The 12,350-nt window shown below is 42.3% G+C and overlaps 1 protein-coding gene and 1 long non-coding RNA gene across 3 annotated transcripts; both read left to right on the forward strand.

The window, feature by feature from the left end:
* The first annotated feature begins 6,716 nt into the window (after window positions 1-6,716).
* Window positions 6,717-9,238, forward strand: LOC125723090 (uncharacterized). Of its 2 annotated transcripts, none has more exons than XR_007386734.1 (4): window positions 6,717-7,524; window positions 7,822-7,962; window positions 8,063-8,218; window positions 8,313-9,238. It is a non-coding gene; the product is annotated as an uncharacterized LOC125723090 (long non-coding RNA). The 2 variants fall into 2 exon arrangements; XR_007386735.1 differs by having other exon boundaries at window positions 6,717-6,908.
* A 724-nt stretch (window positions 9,239-9,962) lies between these two features.
* On the forward strand, window positions 9,963-11,899 carry LOC125723075 (uncharacterized). Its single transcript, XM_048999520.1, has one exon. It carries the CDS (start codon window positions 10,070-10,072, stop codon window positions 10,742-10,744), a length of 675 nt encoding a protein of 224 aa, XP_048855477.1. The 5' UTR covers window positions 9,963-10,069; the 3' UTR covers window positions 10,745-11,899.
* Window positions 11,900-12,350: the final 451 nt, after the last annotated feature.

Raw genomic sequence — 12,350 nt, forward strand, 5'->3', positions numbered from 1 at the left:
GCAAACAAAGGGTAGGGTGAGTGCTCTTGACCTTCTGAACATGGTAACTGGTATTTGTTGCATCCATCCATCCATTTTCCAAACCACTTATCCTACTGGGTCACGGGGGGTCTGGAGCCTATCCCGGAAGCAACGGGCACGAGGCAGGGAATAACCCAAGATGGGGGGCCAGCCCATCGCAGGGCACACTCACACACTATTCATGCTCACATGTACACCTACGGGCAATTTAACAAGTCCAGTAAGCCTCAGCATGTTTTTGGACTGTGGGGGGAAACCGGAGTACCCGGAGGAAACCCCACGACGACATGGGGAGAACATGCCAACTCCACACACATGTCACTGCACCACCATGCCACCCCTGTATTTGTTGCATCTCATTATCAATTCACATAACATCAAATGTTATATGCATGAAAATCTGTAACTTATTTAATTTAGAGAGAAATTGCCACAAAAGTTTAGAACTTTTCACTCGCCACCCCCCAAGTAGCAAAATCTATCTATAGCAGGGTATCAGTGCGTGTTAGCTCAGTGTTATGCCACGTACGGTCTGCCCCTGTCCCTGGGATAATTCTTTTGTGGGTGACCTGCCTTTCTTGTCTAATGTGAGTCCAAGATATTTGAAGTGTTCAACCTGTTCAGCCGTTTTATTGTAAATTAGGTAGGAGTCCATTCTGATGGTGATGTGTGTAAAGTATGAATGACCAGTTCTTTTGCCTTGTCCACGTTCAGTTCCAGGAAGTTGTCGGAGCACCATTGTATGATATGTGAAACAGAATGTTGATAGGCTATAATTGAATTACTGTCAGTAATTCAATTATAATTATTACAGTAATTACAGACCCAGTATAGCACTATCATCAGAATACTTGTAGTAGGTGGTGATAGGTGAGGGGCTAATGCAGTCATTGGTATAGAGTGTAAAGAGGAAGGGGCTGAGGACACACCCTTGAGGGCGTCCAGTGTTGTTGATCACAGTTGCTGATTTGGCTGTGCCTATCCTTACAATCTGTGGTCTATTGCTGAGGAAATTATGGACCCAACGGATGAGAGATGGGGATATGTTCAATTGAAGAAGCTTCTTGATCATCTGGTGGCGTTGAATGATAATAAAAGCGGAACTGGAGTTAATGAAGAGGACAGTAGCGAAGGTGCCTGGAGATTCAAGGTGTTGGAGAAGGGAGTGGAGGAGACATACTACAGTATCCTCTGTTCCGCTCTTCACCCAGGAGGCAAACTGGTCTGAGTCCAGCTGCGGTCTGACAGCTGGCTGGATGATATGGAGTATAATTTTCTTTAGGCATTTCATTATTATCGATGTGAGTGCTACTGGCCGGTAATGATTTAGCTCAGAGGGACGAAGTTTCTTAGCACCCGGGACGATGGTAGAAGTTTTCCAAATTGCAGGAATGGTCACCAATCTATACGAGTTCCAGAAGATGGAATGGAGGATGGGAGCTTGTTCTGTGGCGAATAGCTTCAAAACTTTAGCTGGTACACGATCAGGCCCGGCGGCCTTGCCAGCTTTGCATCTGCTTAGCTGCTGCCTCACATCCTCTACAGTAAAGGGAGGGTTTGTAGGATCATCAGAGGGAAGGCCATTGAGCAGCTCCTCACAGACAGCAGAGTAGTCCTGCTTATCGAACATTGTATAGAAGGAGTTTAAGGAGTCAGCAAAAGTTGTAAGATCAGTGCCTATGGGATGAAGGTCATGGTAAGGTATTTGACCAGTGTGTAACCAAAAGGCCTGTTTGGTGTTCATTGTACTGAACTCTTGCTCCAGTCTATTCTTATATTTGAGTTTGGCATTGATTATCTCATTCTTTACTTGTCTACTGAGTGACTGGACAGAAGACCAGTCCTTGGATAGAAATGCTTTGTGTTTTCCTTCAAGCTGTGCTTAACATGGGAAGTGATACTGGGTTTGTAGGTAGGATATCTCCAGACAGTTCTGGTGGGAATAGTGGAATAAATACAAAACTTGATGTAGTCTGTAATTACAGAAACTTTATGGTTTTGATCACCCTGGAAAATGTCCCAATCTGTACATGCAAGTGAACCTTATAGTCGTTCAATTGCCTCCTCCGACCAGAGGGTGGCCAGGTGCACATGCGGTTTAATGCGCTTCAGTTCTGGTTTGCAGTGAGGTAGCAGGAAGACAACATTGTGGTCATTGTGGCCAAGTGGAGGATGTACACGCGCGATGAAGGCGTCAGAGATGTTACTGTACCATAAGTCCAGAGTATTAAGCTTCCTAGTGGGAATATCCACATACTGATAAAAAGATGGCAAAACAGCGTTGACATTACAGTTGTTAAAATCACTCGCAGTAACTCTGGGGCGTCGCGACATCTTGCCGCCATGGAGGTGGCGTCCTCACACACTAGCTCCGCCGCTGCCTTGGTGTTGGCGCTTGGTGGAATGTAGACACAGCTAATTACTACAGTAGGGAATTCCCACGGAAGGTAGAAGGGGCGTACAGATAGAATCAGCATCTCTGTCAGGTGTACAAACAATGCGGTGTACTTTAATATTCGTGTACCACCGCTCGTTGACAAAGATGCAGACCCTACCAGCCCACTTCTTACCTGACTGAGACGTCCTGTCAGTCTGCCAGATCATAAAATTAGAGAAACTAACCTCAGAGTCTGAGATGGTGTCATCAAGCCAGGTTTCAGTCAGGGCAATAACACAGGTGATACCGCTCCACCTGACACTTGGCATGCAATAAGTCCATTTTATTCTGGAGTGAACATACATTAGCCAGTATGATGGGGAGTAGCGGTGGTCTGAAGGGTCTCCTCCTCAGCTTGGAGCGTACACCTCTTCGCCTACCTCTTTTCCTTAGGCGAAACTCCGGAGGAAGAGCAACTGCTGGCCTTGAGGTGATAGACGACCGCAGTTGGAGAAGCTCCCCTCTACTGTAGGTGAGTGGATTGTGTCCGCTCACTCTTCCGGGTGGAGTCATGAGGGGATTGTGCTGGATCCATCGGGTTGCCCCAGGAAGGCACGCTGCCCGACTCCTGGGGTGCTCATCCCTTGCACTGGTGCTCCTGGCCACCACTGTAGGAAGTCGTTGTATAGGAAGTGGTTGTAGTCTTTCACTGATCCCAGGGAGGTTCAGGTCAGGGGACTGAGATGACCATGGCAGAAGCTTCATTCTATAGTCAGCTAACTATTTTTGTGTTGATTTGGACATGTGCTTAGGATCATGGTCCTGTTGGAAGATCCAGTGACGGCCCAGTTTTAGTTCCTAGTGTCAGTATTGTGTATGAATAAAAATACAAAAAATATCCCTTTGTCCACTGGTGTTCCCTTGTTGCCCTCACCCTGTTTGTCCCTTTATCCCATTCCCCTTTCCCGTGAATACTGTTACACTCCAACCCTAGACAGGATATCATAACAGCATCTTACCTATAGTTTTAAAAGAGATGAGGGATATTATTTGTCGACCTTTAATAATTTCATAAATCTGTATCTGTTGTTGTGGTACCTTCTGATTGGAAGCATGCTAATATAACACCCATATTGAAAAGGATAGAAGTAATCCATCAAACTATAGGCTTCTCGAAAAGTAATGGAAGCTATAATCTAAGACAAAATGGTAGACTACCCTTGGTGTGTATGTTGATGCTGCCATGTCCCACTCTCACAAATGTGGGGAAGCAATTAAAAAGGCCAGTAGGATATTGGGTTACATCTTTAGCTGTGTGTAGTTTAGGTCAAGGGAGGTGATATTTAGATTATACAATTCCTTGGTATGAGCCCACCTAGAATATTGTGTGCAGGTTTGGTCACCTTACCGTTAAAACCATAACTGCTGATTTGAACTATTTGTGTGTTTTAAATGCACAATATTGTTAAATTCATAAATCCAGCTTACCTTAAAAAGGACATTGCTGCCTTTGAAAGGGTTCAACGTCGGGCTACAAGAATGATTCCTGGTCTTAGAGGAATGTCTTATGAGGAGAGGTTAGCTGAGCTGAATCTATTCAGCCTTGAGCAAAGGAGACTAAGGGGGGACATGATCCAGGTATGTAAGATTCTAATAGGATTATTTTTTTCCATTACTGCAATTTGTCACACATGATTATATAACAGAACAGATGAAACCCTGCCTACATCTAACTTTCTCCCAGGGATTCACTATCCCAGTGCAATTCAATACAGTCAGTATCTACTGAGATATATTTTCTTTTTCATTGCATTATTGATGGACATAGAGGACAGAATTTGGCTGAGACAGCATTAGCTTGAAATTTTTATTACATAATAAATAGTCTTAAAATTCATAATTTTCACGACAGTGAAAAAGCCATCAGGCCATTGCAGAAGCCCAGGATGATATTTTCATCAGTGACTGTCTTTGGTGGCTGTCGTGACCAGTATTTTTCTCTAGGCCAGTGGTGAGTCTCATATCCAGGCAGGTAGAACCGGTCCTTATGCCTTTTGGACTCCCTGTGTTCCTGAGTAACAGGTTCCCTCCAAGATGACATGTTACACAGAACTGCGGCTTCTTCCTCCCTGTCATTTACTTTCTGCACGGCTTGTTGAGGCTGAGGCTGGACACACAGATGGAGTCTCATCCTCAAAACCAGTTTCTTTTGCTGGCCTGTTGCACAGAAACATTTCTCTTCATTGTACATTGTAATATAATTACAGCAACTATTCTGCTGTTATTCAATCAGTGAGAATCATTTTCATAGTGCCGACCAATTTTTTAAACTTCAATTATGATCAGACTCCAATTCATGTAAAAAAAAAAAAGCTCTGAAATACATACGTTTGAATACTGGCTGCTGGTGATGTTCCACCCCAGCATCCACATCTCCAGTGCTGGTGCCAGCCTGGACAGAGGGAGGTGTTGTGGGTGAAGACCCTTCATCTCCCCAATCAATCACCTCATCCCACTTATTCCAAGCTGCCCAGTACTTGTCATCTGTCCAATCCACTGCTTTGTCCATTCTCCTAGTGCTGAGAGGAGAAAAAGGTATCGGTCAGACAGGTTGCACTACAGAACACCAGACAACAGTAAAAACCTCTTAAAGAGCAAATACATAAGCCGGTTCAATCTAATAATTGTACTTAATAACAAAACAGTACTATCACCTAAGTTTTATCAATGTAGATGCCCAGAAAGTTTTACTGTCACATATATACACGTACTTCTTATAGTGGCAGTACACATATGAACAATAATGCTAATATACTCACTGCAGCTACAGGATATACATATACAGGGCATATGGCATACCGAGCATTCTCCTGTATGGTATTAATTCTTGTGGCGCCCCCCCTCCCCCGGTCAATAAAATGTATCGCTTGGCAAAAGTTATCCACTTAATACGAACCAGTGTTAATTTTGACAAATTTTTATTTAGTTTTAGTTATAGTCTTTTAACTAAAATGTAATTTAGTTTCAGTGATAATTTGGTCATCTAAAATATTTTAGTTATAGTCTTGTTTTGGTCATCTAAATTTCATAAGATTACAGTTGAGTAAACCAGTTGATTTAGTCGACTAAAATGAAAAGTACAAAGAATAATGTTTAAAGTTTCCCTTCGATTTCTGAAAGTCATTATGTTCACCAAAATGAAATTAAACCAATGTTAAGGAACGGTGTTAAGGTCTGACTGTGCAGTGCACAGTGACAAAGATTTCACTCTTATTTGAAACATAAACATGTTCATTCACCTGGAAACTAAAATCAGTAATGCCATTAATGCAAAAATAAAGAAAAAGTGCACAGGCTATAGTGCCACCTGGCCTGCTCTCTCTGAATATTAAAATAAAAATATTAAAATAAATATTGGCAATATTTTTATTTGCTACTGTTCGCTGTTAAATGTTTCACCTGAAATTCTCAAATATGTTCAAAGAAAAAGACCAATAAGGGATTTATACCCATTATCAAGAAAAAAAAATCCAAACATTGAAAACATACCTCTCAACGGTAGCAGGAATTGCAACCATTCTATTTGAACATTTTCAACATCAAAATAATTACCCCAAGGCAACAATTTTATGAGTATATAGAGCCAAAACACCTCTCTTTCAGGTGATTTCATGTTCGTTGAAGTTTCCGCTTTTTAACAACTGTATAAAGTAATGTTATATGTTATATAAATCAGGTGAAACAAAAAAAAGTAGTACGTTTTCATGGTTGCCAGATCTTAAGCATCTGGCATGATACGCTTTCAGACTCACGCAGGAAATATTACGGCAATCTTACTGTATTATACCATTATAAACCTAAAATTACGTCCAATTTACACGGTTAAATACAAAAGCAGACTATTTACAAGGTACGAACTGTTACATACGTGTGCTGACAACTCGAACTAAAAATCTCACTCCAGCCAGCTAGCCGAAGTTGGCAACCCCGCGTTTTATTTGAAATGAAAAGTAAAATACGCCGTTCTCGCCCGAAACCGCTTGTCATTCCGTTTGCGTTATATAAAAATAAATATAAAGCTAATATGATAAGAACATGTCACGTTTTATACGTTTCGAAATAATAAGACCGCCCATATCCTACACTGTAAAAAATTAATCATGAAGCTTGTAATTTTCATTTAAAAAATTGATGTAATTATTAAAAATAATGTGCATGTTTAATTAAAAAAATAGGTTTTCTGTGTTTCTTATAATATATTGAGAACATTTCACTAATAAAATCAAGAAAAAAAATGTAACTATTTTTTTAAGGAAATGAGTGCAATTTTTAGGCTTAATTTGAGGAACCGTTTAGGCTAAAAATTTGAGGAAAAAAGGCTTCATATTTATTTTAAGAGAATTGGTCCAATTATCTGGGTTTGATTGAGTCACCTTCATTTGAATCTCAACAATGGCTGTGGTCAGACGGCGTTTTGAAGGAGCAGACGATCAGTGTAAAATATTAAGAGGTAAGTTAAGCCCCTTACTATTTTTTACATTTTATTTTGATTTCTTAAATAAGCTCCTCAGGACACCGCTTATTCACGCTATAGTACAGGAATTGTTTTACATTGATTTTTGAATCTGAACGACATTTTGGCATGTGAAACAGTAACTATGTTCAACCAGGTCTTTTAAAATAAAGGTTTACAATTATGCGATGTTATTTGATGTGAAAATCTGAGCTCGAGCTTATTAGACATAACTCCTCACATGCACGTGCTGAGGCTATATGGACATGTTGGTCGCTAAAGCAAAAATAATTATGGCCATGCATCGAGCTTGATAGATGGGGCAGTTTCTATGATTATACTTAACTTTTAAGACTGTTGATGTGTTTATATATTCGCTTCAAATTGTAAAGATATATTAAATTAGCGTTTAATCATTTCACGCAATATATGCATTTTTTTTTCATTCATCCTCGACGTTAGAAGGCGCCCTCTTAAACTAAACAAGTCACAAACACCATAGAAGCAACACGATTGCGTTTCAGGAATTGATATGGACATAACCATGCTTTTGACTAGTTGAAGAATACAAACATCTTTGCAATCATTAAGGCAATATCAGTCTCCACAAAGAGTAAGATATATATATAGCAATTTACATTTTCTCCTTGATTAATCTATGTAAAATTCGACCTGAATGAAGTTATTTGAACACATTTGAGATTTACTATAATGCAAATTTATTTAAAATTAGTCTTTAACGATATTTAAAAATGTTTAGACTTGTTTAGCAGTATTGGGTTTCTAGGCTTAAACCATTCCAATTTCATGATTTTGGTGATTAAAAATATGTAATAAAAATATTCCACAAACATTACATTAAATGTAAACCCTTATAACTACTTTTCCTTATGAATAATAATTTTAACAGCAACTTCTGAGATGACAATGGAGCTTGTGGTGAAAGAAAAAATGTCAAAAACCCTTGCTCTCCGAAGACATGAGGTGGTTGAATTGTGCCCAACTTGCAGAATTTAAAGATCACTGGCCTGCTCTGTTTGACATTCTCCAGGTAGGGATTTTATATTTTGTCATTAAATACCGTCACAGACAATAATGTGGTTGTCAACTGAACATAATTATAATCAGTGTTTGTGTGTTTCATTTTTTAGATTAATGAAGAGTTTAGGAGAATTACTACTCTGCACCTTGAGACAACATTTATTAAGATGTTGGATTACTACACTCCTAAACTTTTCACAATATTTTCCTGCAAAGGAGGAGCACTCGGACAGATTTTGAAGAAGAAAACGGGTGCCATACAGCAGGTATTTTAGTTGGTATTTTTTATCATTATTTGATTGATATTTGCTTCATTATTATTGAGTACTATTACTAATTTCTACACTTTTGGTGCCTTAGACCTCACATCAAAACATAGAACAGACAAGAGATGTTGTCCTCCGTTGCTTGGTCTATTACTTGGGTGAAAAGGAGGAAGACCTCATCCAGGAGTACAATGTAAGTGTCTAAAACTAATTCAGATATTTGTTTGCAGAAAACTGCAATTAGCATTTGTTTTCCTTTACAAAAACAGAAATACATCTTAAACATAAGTACGTTCCTCATGCAAAAACATTCTTGCACTAGTGTCAGTGTCACGCAACGTGCCGAACGGGTGATCGCTCAGGCAGCGCGAGGGAACAGGCAGGCAGGCGGAAAACAGGGCAAACTGGGGGTTTATTGGGGAATGCGGGTCGACAAACACCAGGTAACATCAATGACAGACAAAGGACTCGGGTAAGACATGGACTGAAATACACAGGACTGAGCAAAGTAACTAGACACAGCTGGGTACAATCGGGAAAGAACACGTGGGTAATCAGGGGAGCGTGGCACACAGGAGGAGTGGATGAGCTGGGCATGAAAGAAGGAGCGCCTAGGAGGAGGCGACGGACGGGACGAGGGAAACGAGACCTGGAACAGAAGAACAAAATCAACGAGAGACGGGAAACAGGACCAAGGCACAAAACAGGGCTAGCGACAGGACGTAGGAGTTGATAAAGGGCAGGGAAGGCGGACAGACAGACCAGGAATGGGGTCAGAGAGGGAACAGGTGGAACAAACGGGCCAGGAGTGAAAGGAGGGAACACCGGGGAACAAGGAGCAAAGAAGGGTGGAACAGAGGGACGAGAAGCAAAAAACGAAGGGACAAAGACAGGAGGGGGAGTCGAGAATGGAGGGGCGAAAGCAGGAGAGTAGGGCGAGAAGGAGGGGGAATGCAGGGTCGGCTGAGGGAGCCCCAGTGGGCGACGGGAGGTAGCCAGAGGGGCCGCAGGAGGCCGGAGCCGGAGGGGACCTCGGAGGGGCCCAGGAGGCAGGGCGAGGGACCGACAGGGGGGACGAGGAGGAAGTCGAAGGGGGAGCTAGGGAAGGGGACGAGGGAGCTGAAGGGAACCCTGGTGAGGGCAAGGAAAGGGGGGGAGCCGCTGTAGGCGGCGACGTCCTCTGACGCGCAGGAGCGGGATATATGATACTATGATTCTGCTGTGGGTCCTCACGACCCAATTTTAATAGTTTTGTTAATATATTTTTTTTTAATTTGCGAATACAAAAAATGTCGTCTTTACTGCAAAAAGTCATCCCTTATGTGTAATGTAATGCTTTTTTTTGACCACTGGATGTCGACATAGAGCCTGGAAAGCCGGTCAAAGTAAGTGTGACACCTAGCGGTAATTACAATATTTATTGTTAAATCAATGTAAAAAAAAATAAAAAATTAAAAATGTAATGACTTGTACTTTTTTATGAATTTGGATCTCTTTAGAGCAAACATGTTCATATGGTTTGCTTTTATAACACTCTAAGTAATTGCGCAAGTGCAATTACTGCCATAAATTACTGCGAATGGGGAAACAAGGGCGGGGGGGGGGTGACCAATGACAGTTTGATGATCGTTGCTGTAATTGGTCCTACCTTGTTGCCAAGCCATTTCCAAAATAAAGAAGTGTGTGTTTATGTCCAGGGGAGTCGGGGGGGGGGGGGGGAGTGACCAATGACAGTTTGGTGATCGTTGCTGTAATTGGTCTTACTTTGTTGCCAAGCTGTTTCCAAAACAAAGAAGTGTGTGCTTATTATCTGGCACGAACCCTGAGGAGAGGGTTACTTGGAATTCAATCATGGCAAGGTACAGTGCTCAGGAGGTCGTCGACTTCGTTACGGGTGAGGAAACCAGCAGCTCCGATGAGGATAGTGTACAGCCCAGCAGTACAACACAGGAGGTTGAAGAGATCTGCGCCGAGGACGAGATCTTTCCCTCCCGCAAAAGTGAAATAACATGGACAACCAGAGCAGAAGATCGTGCTGCAGGTAGACTGCCAGCACGACACATCCTGAGGACACCTCCAGGACCAACGAGGCAGTGCGTGTCACAGGCAGGGGACATTATATCTGCCTTCAAAGCTTTCCTGCCTAGATCAATAGAGAGCATCGTTGTCAGCATGACAAATATAGAAGGCAGAAAGAGGTTTACTAGCAGCTGGGTGGACATGACAACTGTTGAATTGGATGCCTTCATCGGCGTCTGCATTCTAGCAGGCGTATTCAAGTCCAAAGGAGAGTCCGTCGCCAGCCTTTGGGAATCGAAATTTGGGAGACCAATCTTCCCAGCGATCATGAGCAGGGTGCGGTTTGAGCAGCTGACAGTGACCCTAAGGTTTGACGACAAAGGATCGTGGGCAAGTAGAAGAACGGGTGACAAGCTTGCACTTATCAGAGACATCTGGGACCTGAGGTCAGGAAATCTCCCGGCGATGTACAATCTTGGCAAGTACGACAATCTTGGTACGACTTGACAGTGGACGAGCGCCTGGTACCATTCAAAGGTACGTAAAATGTGTTATTTTTTATTACCGATCTACAGTTATTATATATACATTGCTTCAAGTTTATTGTTCAAATATAGATCTCATGTTCATTAGCAATGAATCGTAATGTATCATTGATTTCGACCAGTTACCTTTTTCATGATTTGTGCCCGAGTAGTTAGGAGTTAGATTGTAACGGGTTACCTAAAAATGTGTACGTTGTATCCGATTGCTTCATTTGACATCAAATTGATATTCCCCCGATGCGTCCTTGCAGGACGCTGCTCCTTCAGGCAATATATGCCTCGCAAGCCCGGGAGGTACGGACAAAAAATCTGGGCGCTGTGCGACACCAGGCCAAGCTACTGCTGGCGAGTGAAGCTGTACACGTGAAAGCCTCCGGGGGAGGCACGGGAGGTCGATGTGGGTAAAAAAGTGGTGTTGGAACTGTCTGAGGGGCTGAGGGGGCACACCATCACTCTTGATAATTTTTTCACCTCCTTCAGTCTGGGACAGGAGCTCCTCAAGCGCAACATGACAATGGTAGGCACTGTGCGCTGAAATCGTCCAGAGCTGCCGCCTGCCCTGCTAGCAGCTAAGGGCAGGCTTGTACACTCTTCAAAGTTCGCATTTTCCCAAGGCACCACACTGGTGTCTTACATGCCAAAAAAAAACAAAAACGTGATTCTAATGAGCACGTTCCACACCAAGCCAAATATAAGCCAACGGCAAGACAAAAAGCCAGAAATGATAATGTTTTACAACAAAACGAAGGCAGGGGTTGACACCATGGACCAGCTCATTTCCAACTATTCGTGCAGAAGGAAAACCCCTCGCTGGCCCCTTGCAACGTTTTACAATATGCTGGACATTTCGGCGCACGATGCCTACTTCGTGTGGCGGGAGGTCAATCCTTGATGGAGGACAGGATCGAAAAGGAGGCGCAGGGTATTCCTGCAAGAGCTAGTCGAAGCCCTAATCGCTCCCACTGTTCTGCAGCGAACGCGTCTTCCTCGAGGGCCCTTTGCTGCAGCGGCGGTGAAATCGTTTAGGGACACCCAGCCCGGTCCAGTCCCGCCTCCCCCGGAAGCGAAATCTAAGAGAGAGAATTGCAGCCTGTGCCATTATTCTGCTGACCGCAAAACAAACGCGCTGTGTCGCCAGTGTGGGGCACAAGTGTGGAAAGAGCATTATAGCATTTTCTGTAAAAAATGCAAACCATAAACTGTAAATAATAATCACTGTAAATAGTTTAGTTTTATTATTCATAGTGTTATAGTGTATGTTGTAGTTGAAGATTGTTTGCCGCACTTGTTTGTGTTTTGTGTTCCCCTGTGTTCCTCTTTTCCTGTTTTAAGAATTTAAACTTTTCCCGTTTGTTTCAAGAATTGTATTTACCTCTTTCTGTGTTCTGTGTTCCCATTTAACCTGCAATTATCTCATCAATCTAATTCAGCACTTTTATGTAACCATACTTTTGTTCTGTGTTCCCGTTTTACCCGCAATTGTGTGTTCTCTGGTTCTGTAATTGTTTGTTTTTTTGTTTTCTAAAATGTATTTCACAAGGTTCATGTCTTTTTTATAAAGTTTCATC

This window comes from Brienomyrus brachyistius, unplaced genomic scaffold (genome assembly GCF_023856365.1).
Source record: "Brienomyrus brachyistius isolate T26 unplaced genomic scaffold, BBRACH_0.4 scaffold45, whole genome shotgun sequence".
NCBI classification, from domain to species: Eukaryota; Metazoa; Chordata; class Actinopteri; order Osteoglossiformes; family Mormyridae; genus Brienomyrus; species Brienomyrus brachyistius.

Coding starts and splice junctions, on each gene's coding strand:
- LOC125723075 (XM_048999520.1), top strand. CDS start 10,070: ATGGCAAGGTACAGTGCTCAGGAGGTCGTCGACTTCGTTACGGGTGAG.